The sequence below is a fragment of the Pelmatolapia mariae genome, linkage group LG17 (assembly GCF_036321145.2).
Source record: "Pelmatolapia mariae isolate MD_Pm_ZW linkage group LG17, Pm_UMD_F_2, whole genome shotgun sequence".
Lineage (NCBI taxonomy): Eukaryota > Metazoa > Chordata > Actinopteri > Cichliformes > Cichlidae > Pelmatolapia > Pelmatolapia mariae.
Window position 1 is genome coordinate 39,510,298 of NC_086242.1, and position 16,582 is coordinate 39,526,879.

Genomic DNA, 16,582 nt, shown 5'->3' on the forward strand with positions numbered 1-16,582 from the left:
AAAAGTGACAGACAGAAAGTGCTTTAAAAATGAGTGCTGTAAAACAAACACTGCACAAATAGAAGGAGGCCCAGGCTGTGGTGATGTCATGCTATCTGCTTAAACCACTAAGAAGCCTCGCTGCTGCATTCTGGACTCGTTGGAGGTGAGAGCGAGCCAGAAAAGAGGAAGTCACAGCAGTTCAGACTGGCGTGGGGAAAAAATGTTGTAGAACAAACCCACCCAGATATTACTTGCTGTTGCATCCATAACACAGGAGAACAAATGGAGGTTCCCTGGAATGATTCACAGAAATCGATTTTGAGACGAGCTCCAGCCTCTTGTCATTACTTTAAGGGTTAATTTTCAGCATGATGAAATATGAGTAAAACAGATAAAGTTACTGTCTTTTTAAGTTGAAATTTCCTCTTTTTTTCTCCTTGACTGATGACAATTCAGACGAAACACAAACAGGAAATTTTGACAAAGAAGGCAATAGGTCTGGAAGATCATCATTTTACGCTCGTACATTCAGGCCGATCATTTTCAAAACGAGGGTGCCTGCTTTTCATTTCAAACATGTGTGTTCATCACACGTGTCATTATGTTTGCTCTAACCTAATCTTTGCATACGACATCTCTGTAAGGTCTGCACGGTCAAGCAAAGGAACAGTTTGAGGTGCTCCAGTAGTCTGCACCTGTAATGTTGGGATCTGAAGATGGAGGATGAAAAACAATCTGCCACAGTAATCGTGTGTTTACTAACTTTGTCACAGGAGAAGTGGACCTCACTCATGTGAACCAACAATTGTTTTCATTACTGACTAATCAATAAAAACGTATTAATATTACGCCTGCTCTCAGAGTGTGCCCCTCTAATCATGGATTCAAAAATCCAGTGAACATAAAAACACTCAGCTAAAAATAAATCAATCATTTTTTAAAAAGTAGCAGAACCACTCTTCCTAGCTTCTGTGGTGAATCTGCGTCTTAGTTGAAATGTTTGGGCTTCCCTTAAGGAGGACTGCGTTTGGCTGTTCGCTTCAGGAAAGGCAGCTCCACTACATTTTTGTGGGTCTTCTTTCTTTCAGGGCACTGAAAATCCGTCGCCACCTTTCACCCCTTTAGCGCCGGCACTGTCGAAACCTCTTTGAGTTTATTATAGGTTTTGGTCAGACTGTTGGCCCCTGAGCTGGTTTGGCTCCCCACATGGGACATTCCTGTCGAGCAGCCCCTCCCTGGAAGTGTCTCAGTGCGCAGACTCGCGGCTCTCCGCTGTCAGGGCAAGGCAGACTGACAGTATGGCGGCGGGGTGCAGCTGGAAGGATGCTACTGTCGCCCGTGATGTGTCTGTCGCCGGCAGGATGTGAATGGACTATTGACGGCACAAAGAGCAGAGGATTTAGCGCGAAAGGCCTGTCGCCGTGAGCCTCCAAGATGGCCAGGCTCGCCGACTACTTTGTTGTGGTCGGTTACGACCTCGAGAAGCGAGGTGGGTGTTTGAGTTAGCCAGCCCTGCTAGCTTTAACGGCGTATTATTAGCTGTGGGCAAACAGGAGGAGGGGAGGGAGGCGGGGACGGGCCAGGCCGCCGTTCACAACTAACCGACTTGGGCGCTGTCAGTTGGCTGCTAGCCCTCAACTTTAGACCGGGGTGCGCAGGCCTCACGGGATTAGTGTAGTTGAATGCGAGGCTGTCAGCCGCTGTGTCACATTTGTGACTGTAGAAGAAGCTGCTTGGAGAACTCCATTACAACCGCCAACTTCCAATGGCGTTTTAGCTTCGGGAAACCAAGCTGCCTCACTCCGGTGACAGAAAACTTGGGCTAACTTCATTTGCTAAGAGCTAACGTTAGAAGGACTAGCTTTGAGGGGGCTTTCATTTTGGTCGGTGAGACCTAAGACGGATTTATTCACCCGCATCTTGCCCGTTCTCTCTCATTTGCAAGACTTAGAAGTGGCGTTTTGGGAAAATGACTTTTTCAGGGGTAGCTTAACACAGGATGTGACAGCGACTTGTCAGTGTTGTTGTGGCTGCAGGGTCCTGAATAGCCACGCTGCGTTGACGTCCACCTGGACTTGATCAAATCACTTTAAAAGTACAAATCGATGCTTCTTCCTGCCGCAATTGCTTATTGTTTTCTTTGTGTGTGTTTTGTCTGGATTAACCTAGATGGCTTTGCCCCTCCCTTGAGCCCCCTCGGACCGGAGCTGTGTTCCCTTGCGTTGCTGGGACGGGGTTTTGGACCGTTATCTGAGCCCCCCTCCCTTCAGCCTGAGCCTTGGCCTAGATCCGTGCAGTATAATGGCCCGTTTAATCATGAAATATTCAGCTCGCCTATCCAACGGAAGCATGCAACTTGTAACGTGGTTGTCTTTTATTTAGAGTGATTTTTTTCTTTTGCTTATGATTTATTCAGAAGAGGCAAATTTGTAACATGACGAGGCCCTTGTGGCTAAAAGCAGGCTCTGGACTGGCTTTTATCGTGATGCTGGGGTGGCCTACATCCCCTTTTCTGACACATGAATGCATTTATTGCATCTTGTATGTTTCTTTCAGAAGGGGGGAATACAGGATGTTATAACATGGACGCTGCAAGCGCTGCAGAAACTCCCCTTCCTGTGCTACAGTGCCTGAATGCATTGCAGAGCAGAACATGCCAGTAAAAAGCATCTGGGAAGCAGACATTAAAGCCACGGTGGCTTAATGGATCAAACGCTCCGTGCCTCATAAAAACCAAACACTTTGAGGGTGATGATGATTTTTGGTGTGGCTACGCTAACGTTGCCTTTCTAGAGCTACTTCAGTCCCTGCTAGCTTTCAGGCTGAAGGCGTTGTTGTGGTAAACGTCCCCATTTGCAACAAGGACGGTTTTTGCCTTCATCCACGTGCTCGGTGGGCCCATCTTCTTCTAGCTTCTTCTGGTTTCAAATGCAAAGCTTCCATTATTGTTTATTTGGAGATTTCTGACTTTACATGTGTTTATGCAGGATTACTTTGGTTTCTACCAATGCTGCAGCTACAGTGTGTTCGCACTAACTGACTGTAAAGAAAACACTTGGCTTCGCATCAACAATGAAAGGTCCTCGAGTATAAGAATACCAGGAATTCTGCAGTACAGTGGCGTTTCCTCCTGTGTCTAAATATTTCATGCATCCTGTCTACGTGTGTGCGTGTGTTAGTTGGGTGGTTGCTGCTTGTCACTCAGTTAGTGGAATGTTTTGCAAGCGTGGGCACTGACAGGTTGTCGGGGCTGACATCATCACTGCTCATCTGCCTCTTAAGAGGAACCATGTGGGTGTTTACAAACACGACGTCCATCTGTCAGATTTTTTTGTGTCCCTTTGCTGACTTTTAAACGGATGGGAACCCAGAGGGAAAGCCTTGAACCTTCATCCCTCTGTTTATCCGGGAACTGTTCTGCTCTGCTAAGATGCCGCCTTAGACAATCTGTGGAGCCCTACTTAGAGCCAAGATGGCTGCCTGCGGCTTGGGAAGAGTTCGCAGTTGCCCCGAGGTGTGGTTGTCCTAGAGAGGGTCTCTTGAAAAACTCAGCATGTCACAGTGTTTTGACAGCGGTGTGCCGAGTTGGCGACCAATTGGATTCACAGTCTGAGGCCCAAACAGGAAGTTCAGGCGAAGAAGTCCAGAGGGAGACTTATGTTTAGAGTGAGAATCCATATTGTCCCCCAGTGCGTGTCTGAAAACCAGGAAAGAGGCGTGTTTGGTTTGAGCCTCTGCGAGTTGGTCTCATTCAAGACTCACAAACACACAGGCTCTATTGTAGTTGGTCTGTGTGCCTCTGGCACTCAGTTTGAGGGTGTTGGTCATTGTGGCGGCCCTAAACAGAATGTAGGATGGCTGTTTAGAGGCTGGAGTGACAGCTCTGGCAGCCAGCCTCCTTTTACGCACAAAAACATCTCCACAGCTTGCAGTCAAGTAAGGAGGACACGGAGAGGGGCACAGAGGGGATGACCGAGCATGAGCTTGTGTGTGTCATGGTGTCTCTGTCGCTGTCATAGTGTTACCGTCATTGTAGGGTTGTGACACTGCTAACAGGACTTCAGTGGCATCAGTCAGTGCCCTGTGACTCTTGACTGGACAGATTTGTAGCAGTGATTGTGGTGGAGATTGGGTTTAAAGTTTCATGTTTCACCTCTGGCACCACTTTTGTTGCCACGACTCAGACTTGAACGAATGACTGAGACTGATGCATTATTTAGCTGTAGCGACGATGAACTTCACATAAGTGATTTAGAGCGTAATTTTGAAACTATTTCCAGTATGTGATTACGCGTAGAAAACAGTTTCTGTAAAGAAAGAACAAAAGTGTGTTTTGGTTTAGGCTGAAGCTTGTGAATCTTATTGGCAGCAGAGCTGTGACAGAGCTTGGATCACTTCCTCTTCACACACCGCGCGTATACAGCGTCTCTCCGAGACGTGTTAGGGTTGGACCATGTGATGATACTCGATGTGAAGTGTTGTTGCAGATTTACACTGTACACACACAATCAGGATGTATTTTAGAAATCACTCGGCAGCACTGCTTTATAGTCATATCTGATCTTTATATCAATGTCTGCAAAGCATTTAAAGGTGCGGTCACTTGTTTTTTGAGGTTATTTGACAGAAAAATGAATATTGTACTCATAAATATACATTTATTACATCTTGGAACAACCTGATGTATTCTTATTAACTTAGAGTTGGTACATTAAAGATAAATAGAAGTGAGCAGCGGTTTGTGGAAGGCACCATATTGTCCCAGCATCGTGAATACAGTGGCTGAGATAGATGTCACCGTTCCACCTCCTCGTGTGGTGGCTGGAGCTAAAGGCGGACGAGAACAGAACACGTTCTTGTGCTGTGAAAGCAAATTTTACATTCAGATTCAACATGTGAATAATCAGACCTGGTGTTTTGTCATCTGAGAAGGCGTCCCCTTCACCAAAGAAGCAAAAACCAACAAAATGTCATAGTCTTCCTCCTCAGCTCAAGCATCATCATCAGAACAAAAGTCAGGCCTCCAACACAGGAAAATGTGCATAAACATGCTCATTTACTCCTGATATTGTTGCAGTTATTGTCTGCACATTAGACATGTGACCTTCCCGTCTGCCGACAGCTATCGAACCGGCTTAACAGCGGCAACAGTTGGTTGCAAGTTAACAGTATGCCAGCTAATGTTAGTCTCGTGTGTTCTAAAATCCACACTTTCTCTCTGATTGCATTCTCACATTTATTTGCAAAGTGCCAAACAGTATTCGACTTCAAAGAAAGTTTCACGGATGCCAATAAACGGCTAACGGTGGCAAACCCAGCAGCGCTTACAGACAGAAAGTGGAGAATATGCTCAACAGTTCACCTCAGTATGGCTGCCAGCAGTCAGAAGGGACTCTCACTGATTTATCGACTCGTCTCGCACTCCTGTCACAGTTTTACAGCCTCCTCAAAGATGTTGACAGCTGTGGACAACAGGCTCTACTCACTACAGATGAACAGCAGCCAGAGTTATTTGTCCTACAGCCGCCACCGTATCTAGGATAATGATATTTAGTAGGTTTTACCTGTGATACCTTCTCTTAATCTGCATAATGTTATCTGTCCACCTGCTTGCCTTTATGTTGTCTTGGGAAATTTCTTCAAATTTGGCACAAGTGTCCACCTGATTAGAAGTTGGTGTGACCCCACCACAAAGCGGTTTGGCCATTACTCAAAACCCACTCTGATAATGATGAAATCCAACACAAATGTCTAATAGTCTAAAAGTATTACTTGTGAGATTTTATATCCTAAAGGTGGTGTGTTATAAAGTTATACAGAAACCTTTTGGTGTTGGTACCAATAACAATAACATTTCAGAAGACTTGATACCATATCTCATATACATCAGTCTTTGTCATATTTTTATTTACAATATTTTCTATAACAATCAAATAAGAACGCACAACTTCTTGGCACATCCTCTGTACCCACGTTCTTGTAGAAATATAGGAATATGTATGTTTTGGCATCATCTGGTACGAACATATTGCCTCTTGTGACCTTCCCAGTTTGAATGGTTGGAGTATTGAAGCTGTAACTCTGTGGTGCTTACAGGCGCGTTCAGAACTGAGTGAGCAAATGCAAGGACAGATTTACGTGATGCTACATAAGGCTCAGGGGGCAAATAAAAACATTTCATATTGCAAGTGAGATGAAGCGAGGGGGCTTGGGGAGGATAGAGGAGTGTGTGTGATGCTGCCAGCAGTGCCTGCCTGTGGGCAACCACTTCCTCCATCGCTCCAGAGCAGCAGCCTTTCAGGCCCTCCAGAAATAGCCCACACAATCTGCCTTTCATAGGGGGGACAGAGTGACGCTGGGTCACAGCCGTGGTTGTGGTGAACTGCAGCTTTGTGTGTGTGTGTGTGTGTGTGCATGCAACTTTTGATGGCCTGCCTGTTTGTGGCTGTCTCTGAGTGTTTGCTTTATTACCATGGCAACGTTTACCCCCATGTGGTCTGCTGGTTGTGAAGAACAGTTTTGGCGTACTGGCTAGTAAAAATGTGGATATTTGAAAACCACCCATCCTATTCTGTCCTAGCTGCTGCAGGGGGAGAGGTGGGGCAGTACCTGGACAGGCTGCCAGCACACAGGGAAAGACCACCTTTGAAACAATAATGGTGACCCACAGTCTTAGTTAGTAGTGGCAACATTTGGGCTCAATTGAAAGTTTTCCCAGTTTTGGTCGAGTTCACTGATTATAAATATACAGTGATTTTTATTGCTTGCTGTTTTCAGTGATGGCTGTCGTGATGCTGAGTGTTGTGAGAGTCATACAGTCATACATACTCAGCTTCAGGTGTGTCCTCACTAGGACTCGAGTCGAGTCAACGAATTTGCCCTTTTTTTTCTTTGATTAGTCTAGGATTATTTCAATAACTGTTAACACATGGTATTAGTATATGACACGTCGACATCATCAATTATGGCGACGAATCATTGCAGCCCTAGTTTAGGTGAGGATGGTGCTGGGATAGAGCGTGCAGGATGCAGCACACATGACACGTGGATTAAGTTAGCTAAGTTAGTACTGTTTCTATTCTCATGTTGGTTCAGTAGAAGAACATGCAAAAACCTAACTGTAATCGGTGACTCTGATTGGCTGTAGGTATGGATGTGAGAGCGTGTGGTGCTCCGTCTCGCTGTGTTGCCTTGTGCTGCATACAGCAGTCTGTCTGCTTTTCTGAATGCTTGTTATTCATGAGGGAGACGATGGCCCCAGGGCCCCCAGTCTGCCCTCGTTCCTAATACAGAAGAGTGTGTGTGTGTGTGTGTGTGTGGGTGTGTGTGGGTGTGGGTGTGTGGGTGTTGGGGTACAGATACATGCTTCTACGTAAAGGCTCATACCGGCCATATGGACCACTTCTGTCAGCAGACAGCTCTTCTTCTGTCAGACATGGCACACTCAGATTGTACTTTGAGGCTGTGCAGGACAATTTTGTGTTTTTGTGATGCTGATTTTATACGAAGGGATACATGGTTGTGGTCAGTGTGCTTGTTTTAAGACTCACTGCAGTTAAAATCTGTCATCTGAAGATTAGTCGTCATGTTCCCAATTTATACACTTTATGGTTTAAAACACTTTTTGTTTAAAGGTGGAGACAACAGAATATGTTAAACTGACTGTGTGTGTGTGTGTGTGTGTGTGTGTGTGTGTGTGTGTGTGTGTGTGTGTGTGTGTGTGTGTGTGTGTGTGTGTGTGAGTGAAGGGGGCTATGGATACCTCCCTCCTCATGCTTTGATGGTTTCCCTGGAATTCTGAGAATTTCGCTGTTCCCTCACAGGACAAAGGCTGAGTCAGTGCCGCTCACAGTTAGCCTGTCAGAGCTCAAGGGAACAATCGTTGAAAACCCTGCGGGGTGATTCCAGCGTGTCCGGAGCACTTCTGATTTAAAGATGAGATGGGGGTTGTTAGGATTACCAGTGCTGGCTGCGTGCAGCTGGCTGCCTGTTGTGGTAACCACATCACTATGTATGTAAGAGGATGATGCTCATTTTAATGTTCTAATTTTTTTAAAAGAAACGAATACCATTAGTGAAATGTGTGCGTAATATAAAATCTGTGAAAGGAACAACATTAAGCTGGCACTGTGCAGACTTCCTGCTATTAGTACTTTGTGCAGTCATTTGTTGTGTTATTCTTCCTGCAGTAAGAAATACTGAAACTTGATCAGTGGTAGAAGTCTCATCTCTATTAACATGGACTCCAGATCAAATCTGCCCCTCAGTTACCCACTGTGCTTGTGCTAATCTCATATGAAGCCTGTGATTGGTTTGAATATACAGATTAGAGGTCGCGTGCCCCACCCAGTCTGTGCCTGGCTGCTCTCTCCTCCCCCAGAACGACATCGTTGAAACTTATTGACGTAATGCTTTAGGTACATTCCTGGTTAACAGTTACCAGGCTTAGAAGCATGATAAAAATGTCACATCATGTCATGTAGCTTTGACTAAACATTTACTGCATGTCTTCCTGTAAAACAGACCTGGTCTTCTTTTAATTAAAATGTTATATAATGCAGTAGATGGACATGTTTGTATGGTGTGAAACATCTTGAAAAATCAATGAATTAATCCGTGAAAATTTCAGACAAATTTCTAAGAACAGAGATCTTTGAAAAAGTCATGAAAATGAGCTTTTATAAAACTCTGTATAATAGACTCTGAGTGGCTTAGTTAAACTACATACTGGACAAATAATTAGGTTAATCAATTGAATTCACATCATGTATTTGTGTGGATTAAAGTTAGAGCTTGCAGCTGCGATGTGAACGCACTCTCCTTCAGTCAGACATGACATACTCAGATGTGCAGGACAATTTTGGGTCTGTGAGTGTTTGTGATGCTCAGCTAATGTGACGTGCACCTGTGCACTTCCAGGGAAATATCCGTTTGTTTCATTATCTTTTTGTGAGAAGGGAGGAGCTGGGACATGTTTGTAGGGAAAGGCTAGCTGTGTCAGGGTGGTGCTGTGTGCAGGTCAGCTGTTATGTTTTGCCCCAACTTGTCACAGTAAACTGGCTGAAACAGCTCTGAACCATGACGGAGCCTCCGCCATGTTTTACAGATGGCTGTAGAAACTCACCCTGTGACCTCTTCATACATACTGACAACACTTTGAACAGAACACTTCAGATGTGGACTCGTCACTCTGATGATCTGATTTTCAGTCCGGTTCTTGTGCAGTTTGGTCAGCCTGTTTCTCTGCCTTGAGAATGGCTTCTTGACAGACTCCTTTCTATTGAACCCGTTTCTGCTGAGTCTTCAGTGATCACTGTATGGATCTGCTGAAATCTGTCAGCTTTCTTTTCCCTCTTATTTCTGGAGGCCGTCACTTCCAGATACTGTTTGTCTGCTGTAGGCCTGAAAGTCTTCATTTGTTCTCTCGAGTCCAGTTTCTTTAGACCAAACACTGGTTCATGCTTTCAGTTAAATGTCTTTTTATTGGTTGAATGATTCATGCGTTATTGTTAGCTGGCGTAACAAACAAGCAAAAATCCTCTGAAAATGTTAGAGTCCAAGGACGAAAACGTAAAATATAAAGAAATGAGGGGTGCCTGATAACCTCTGCACAGTATTCTGGGGGCTGTCCCAACAGAGCTGTCTGCCTTCATTGTCTCGTAGTCTGGTTCCTGTTTGGTTATGAGACACGTAGTTGTTTCTTGGTTGTTGGTTGCCCAAGTAACCAGATGTCATTTCCGTTACGTGTGTGTAGGTGATTAATGCCGTGGTAGTTAGTGTGACATAGGAGACTGTAGAGGGAGAAAAGAAGACTTTGCAAATGAAATGATTAAAGGGATTTAATGCATTTCTGAGTAAAGACAGAGGTGTGGGTGCCAGGAGATGAGGTGCAATAGCACACATCTGTTGAGTCAAGTTTCCTGTTGCTGTGCTCTGGGGGAGAACACGGAAGCAGAATCTACATCATGTTCGCCGGGACCATATTTCCTGTATGTAATGATGTGATGAAGAATCTGCTTTTATTAATTAACACGTCTTTACTCTTTGCTGTGGTTTGTTGCCATTAGGTTTCCCAAAGGTTATTGAAATCCTGATGAAGCTGTTACACCCTCATTGCCCACCGTGCCCCACGTCCTCCTTATAGATGTGCCACAAAACCTGATGAAACATGTCAATACATGATACATATCAGTATTTTGAAGCAACATGCAAGATGCCACAAACATTTTTATTAAAACCAACTGATCCATGTGCAAAAGGTTTACAAAAATCCAACTTCATATTTTGGATTTAAATGGTTTTCAGCAAGAGCCCCACAAATATAGAATTTAAGGACCAGTAAAGATATTTCATGTGAATACATTTCTTATCACTTCTATGCTGATGATATTCAGCTCTATTGCTCTTTTAAGCCGATGGAAGTCCATAAACTGTCCTCTTTAATTAATTGTTTAGCTTCCATTGAACAGTGGCTTGGTGACAACTACTTACAGTTCAACTCTGAGAAGTCAGAAACATTAATTATTGCCCCCGACAACCAGATATCTCTAATCAAACAGCATCTTGGTTCTCTTGGCTCATCTGTTCACCTGAGCCTCAGGTACCTTGGTGTGATCTTTGATTCTGCCATGTCCCTAGAACAACACTCTCGCCAGTTGATTAGGAATTGCCTTTTTCAGCTAAGAAACATCTCCAAACTGCGAACTTTGCTGTCTAAATCTGAGTTAGAAATGGTTATTCATGCTTTTATTTCATCTCGCTTAGATTATTGTAACAGTCTTTTTCTTTGTTTGAGCAAAAGGAATCTTGACTGTCTCCAGTTAGTCCAGAATGCTGCTGCAAGGCTTTTAACTAAGACACGAAAAAGAGAGCACATTACACCAGTGTTACGCACATTACACCAGTGTTACGCACATTACACCAGTGTTACGCACATTACACCAGTGTTACGCACATTACACCAGTGTTACGCACATTACACAGTGTTACGCACATTACACCAGTGTTACGCACATTACACCAGTGTTACGCACATTACACCAGTGTTACGCACATTACACCAGTGTTACGCACATTACACAGTGTTACGCACATTACACCAGTGTTACGCACATTACACAGTGTTACGCACATTACACAGTGTTACGCACATTACACAGTGTTACGCACATTACACCAGTGTTACGCACATTACACAGTGTTACGCACATTACACAGTGTTACGCACATTACACCAGTGTTACGCACATTACACCAGTGTTACGCACATTACACCAGTGTTACGCACATTACACAGTGTTACGCACATTACACAGTGTTACGCACATTACACCAGTGTTACGCACATTACACCAATGTTACGCACATTACACAGTGTTACGCACATTACACCAGTGTTACGCACATTACACCAGTGTTACGCACATTACACAGTGTTACGCACATTACACCAGTGTTACGCACATTACACCAGTGTTACGCACATTACACCAGTGTTACGCACATTACACCAGTGTTACGCACATTACACCAGTGTTACGCACATTACACCAGTGTTACGCACATTACACCAGTGTTACGCTCATTACACCAGTGTTACGCTCATTACACCAGTGTTACGCTCATTACACCAGTGTTACGCTCATTACACCAGTGTTACGCACATTACACCAGTGTTACGCACATTACACCAGTGTTACGCACATTACACCAGTGTTACGCTCATTACACCAGTGTTACGCTCATTACACCAGTGTTACGCTCATTACACCAGTGTTACGCACATTACACCAGTGTTACGCACATTACACCAGTGTTACGCACATTACACCAGTGTTACGCTCATTACACCAGTGTTACGCTCATTACACCAGTGTTACGCACATTACACCAGTGTTACGCACATTACACCAGTGTTACGCACATTACACCAGTGTTACGCACATTACACCAGTGTTACGCACATTACACCAGTGTTACGCACATTACACCAGTGTTACGCACATTACACTGGCTTCCAGTACATTTTAGAATTCATTTTAAAATCTTGATACTGACTTTTAAAGCTTTGAATTGTGATGCCCCTGCCTACATTTCTGATCTTTTAGAATCCCACACTCCCTCTCGCAGCCTGAGATCTTCTAATCAAAGGCTGTTGGTAGTCCCACGAACTCGTTTTAAGACTAGAGGTGATAGATCTTTTAGAGCGGTGGCCCCCAGGTTGTGGAATGCTCTCCCTCCATCTTTACGTTGCCTTGATTGTATTTATTCTTTTAAAAAGCAGCTTAAGACTCATTTATTTAGATTGGCTTTTAATGAGATTAGTGCTGTATGTTTGATTATTAATGTATTTTATGTATTTCTGTTTTATGTTACTGTGAAGCACTTTGTGGTTTTTATCCTGTGAAAAGTGCTATATAAATAAATTGATTTGATTTGATTTGAAATATAAATCCACTGTGTCTCATCACTGTTTGCATGTAGCACATAAGCTGTGGTTGTTAATAATAAAATGGCTTTCTGAGGTTACACAGAGCTCCACTAGATGCAATGTTTTGTTCAGATTGGTGCACCTGTTTAGGAGGACAAGTCTTTTAGTCTTTTGTGATTTCAAAAGTATTTTAGAGCTACATTTAAATATCTGCTTAGCTAATTAGATATCATTAAATATGGCAGTCACCAAAAGCCCTTTTCGACTCGTGCCTACTCAGCTACTCAGCTTAACCCTATTTGGTGGTTAGGGTTTTCCATTAGGTGGTAATAACTGGTACCTGCTGCTTTTTTAAGTATTGTATGTGGTGTCCCTGTCACATTGCACGGGACTTTTGGCCACAGTAGTGTTGTAATGGAAAACATCTAAAACTGACTCGAGCCGAGTACTGATAATGACCTAAGTGTTAAAGCTCAGGATATCAAAGATCATAGTTCAGAACTGAGAGTTCAGTTGATTGAAATGAGTGAAGTTCTCAGGCGTGCTGTACAGCAGTGGTCCTTTTTTCTGCCACGGACCGGTTTATCTCCGACAGTACTGTCACGGACCGGCCTTTAAGGTGTCGGGGATAAATGCAACAAAATAAATCCAGTACCGGTACCAAAAGAAGATTTATTCATAACACACGGGGAAAGACCCAGGGAAACAGAGTTAATGATAAAAACCCTGAAAACCATAAATTTCACACCCGAGCCTCAACTCTCGCGGCCCGGGACCAAACGACTCACAGAGCGGTACCGGTCCATGGCCCGGGGGCTGGGGACCGCTGCTTTACATCACAGAAAAAATGTCTTCCAGGGTTACAGGCAGAGTCAGGAGGTCGGTTTATGTGTCAAACCCCCAGAAACTCTGGCAACACTGACACTTTGAAACAGTTGTGTTTTCGTTTGTTCTGCTGCTCTAGCAGAGGAGAGTGCACGAAGGTAGAAGATGCACTGCTCTCCCCTCTATGCTGGGCCAATCAGTGTTGATCAAAACCACAGTTAGGTTACCAGCGTGCTGCTCTGTGAGGTTTCTTTGAGGGATTTCTTGATCGGGATTGGAATCCACAGATTCTCGTCTTATGTGAACTGATTTTAAGCCATATAAAGTCTATTTTGAGCCGCACATATATATCTAAATGAAAACACTAATTCCGTGTTGTCTAATGCTGTTTCTGATGTGATGTGAATGAGTAACAGGCTCTCGGTGTTTGTCTGAAAGTGTCGAGTGGAAGTTGAATGGTGGGTGGATTTGATTCAGAGAGACTGGGAAGTAGATGGCCTGTGTTGTGTGAGCCTTGGCTTTTTTCCCATGCTCTTCAATGTGTTTGGCAGCAGAGGACAGCTGGAAACAGCCACATGTAGCTCCAAATGTGGAAGTGAGAAGTGAGAAGAAATGAAGCTCATGTTATCAATCATCAGCCTTGTGACATGTGTTAGATCTGAAGCAAGTGGCATCGTACAACTGAAAGTTTGGTCACTCTGCTGGGCCTCTCTCTGAGGCCGTTTCCTCTCCTGGAAAGCCATTTCTTTTTGTTTGGAGCTTTGGAGGGGGGGGGGCTTTTTGCAGGAAGGATGTGAGTTTGCTGAAGAGCTTTTGCACAAAGAAAACGTCCCACATTGTCTCCAGGGCGACGGCGTTTGCCAGATGGACCCTTTTTTTCTGTGTTTGATTCTTAAAAGGCGTCTTTGCTCATCCAGTCGGCTTGGACAGGGATTGTCTAATTTGAGGGTATCGTGTTATCCAACACCAAACTGAGAGACACTGCTGAATGTCAAGTGTTTCTTATTAATGTGCTGAGCGGCTGTATGGATTTCAGGCACGTTGAACCATACTGTGTCAGCTCTGACCCACGAGGAGCCTGTGTGCTTTAGATCACACACAGAAACACTGTCCTGGATGAGTATATTTGACAAATGGCACAAGTGAGCGATGGTGTGTGAGCTGGGTGGACAGCAGAACGAGCAGGACCAGAGGGTGTGGTGATGATGAAGTCATAGCTTTTCACCACGGAGGCCTCAGTTCTGCTTTGGAGATGTTATCTGAACAAAGATTCAGTCCATGCAAGCTGACCATGTTGTTCCAGTGTGGAGAATATGTTAATGATGTGTGCATTTTAGGGCTGTTCGATATAACGATATATATCGGATGACGATATAAAAACGTCTATCGTTTCATTTTACGCTATCGTTTGTTTCGTGGTGTCGCAAAATAAACTGTTTAAGGCAATATTTTTTCATCATTTTGATGGTCACTGTAGTGGCTATATTAATTTCTTAAAGTTCTCTCTTTGTCTTATATTTAATATAACCACACTACGGACGGACAAGCGCTTGTTTTTTTATGTGTTTTCGTTAGCAACAACGACGGTAAAACCACGGCGTGTCCGCTTGTTTATTTTCCACATAAACCTTTCACAATAAAGCTCAAGATCCTGTTGAGACTTTTCAAAATAAACTCAGTCACGTGAAAGATGCAGAGTATTTATGGATGAGAAGTAAAAAAGAGCCGTCAGGTGCTAAAAAATAAACCGTAGACTCAAACGTTAGAACAGGCTTTTCTCCGCAGCACGCCGTGTAATAAATACTCACAAAGAAAACGGCGGCCGTTACAACTTATGTCTAAAAATGTATAGTTTCATGCATCAGCTAAAACACTCGACTCCAGGTACACGACGCCCAGCTGGAAACATTTCACGCAAGTCGAGATGCCCGAGATTCACAGAATTTACAGGAAATGTTACATTTTTGTAATTTATATCGTTATATCGACGATAGATGTCTTAATATCGGGATATGAGATTTTGGTCATATCGCACAGCCCTAGTGCATTTGCAACTGTATCATCTTGGCATTATCGATGTTTTCCACACAAAGATTCTGTGAAGAAGAGAAGATTGTGTCTGTAATGGGTTGAGTGTGTGCACAAGTGAACGGAAGCAAGCTCATGTTTTATGAAATGAATTATTGAACAATCCCTTTTAAAATGCTCAACACGACTACCTCGTGTAGTTGTTAAGTGCTTTGTGACTATAGAAATTCTTCTCTTGTGGACGTGCTCCAATTCCATCCTTTCAGACTGAGCTTGGCCCACAGCACATTAACCAGCTCTCTGTCTGCAGGAGGTTGTGCCTAGTGGCGAAGGCTCTCCATCAAAACAAAGACTCTTTGGCCATCTGCCGTCAAAGATGGTGAAGAAAGACTTGAAATGTAGCTGAATGATATCCAGGACCACAAATGTTCATCTTGCTGGGGCAAAGAAGCTCGTAAGGGCTCGGGCTAGATCACTTGTAGCAGTGAAACTTCCAGAATAGGAAAGTGAGGGGAGTGTTCACTTGTAACTTGATCATTGATTGCTAAATAAATAACAGCTGCTGTTAAATGAGTGGGAAACATTGGAAATGTTGTAGCAGTTTAAAACGTGAGATAGCAGAAAAACAGTTGCAGTGCATGTAAACGGCCTCTCCCCGGGTCCTGTTCAGTAGTGACGTTGCTTTGGACCAGCCTACATAGTTACAAATCTGCTCACACACCAGCACAACCTGACTGCTGTCACCGTAGAAACGGCCTGATGTCGTGTCACTGTGGTTTGGAAGCTTGCGACTGAGAAGCTGCGGTCTGCTTCAGCAGCAAGAGCGTGACACACAGACGGCGAGCTACACACTCAGTTCAACCCTGAATGCCATCATTCAGGGATCACATGATCATACAGGCTCCTTCCATCCTGTGTCACTGCCAGCAGTCATACATGTGAGGAGTCATCGCTTAACTGTGGCGCAGACACTGACCCACCCTCCCCTCTCCTGCCCTTTCACCTTGTTATGTTTCTACCATTTTTTGTAACCTTTGCATGACCTGGTTATCTTCATGTGTTCTTGATCACAGTGGATTGTGGCTCCAATTGTAACTGTGGGATAAATTAGTATAGCTCAAAAACTGAATGACAAACCTGTTTGATTAGATGGGGAAGAGTTATTTGGCTGTTTCTTAGAGAGAAGTGTGACAGTGTGCACATGTCTCTGTCACTGTAAAAGCATAACTGTTGTCACACTGATTCATGAGGTGGATGTCTAAACTGAAACAGTACAGTGCTTTAATCCTGCAGCCGTTAGCACTGTGGTCGGCTGGT

The 16,582-nt window shown here is 44.0% G+C and overlaps 1 protein-coding gene across 3 annotated transcripts in view; it reads left to right on the forward strand.

Moving 5' to 3' along the window:
- The first annotated feature begins 1,257 nt into the window (after positions 1-1,257).
- sbf1 (SET binding factor 1) overlaps positions 1,258-16,582 on the forward strand; it is a 54,270-nt gene continuing 38,945 nt past the window's right edge. For all 3 annotated transcript variants that reach the window (XM_063460451.1, XM_063460453.1, XM_063460452.1), the window contains exon 1: positions 1,258-1,471. In XM_063460451.1, coding sequence (XP_063316521.1) covers positions 1,417-1,471 — 55 coding nt within the window. In that variant the 5' untranslated portion in view covers positions 1,258-1,416. The remainder of the gene's footprint in view (positions 1,472-16,582) is intronic.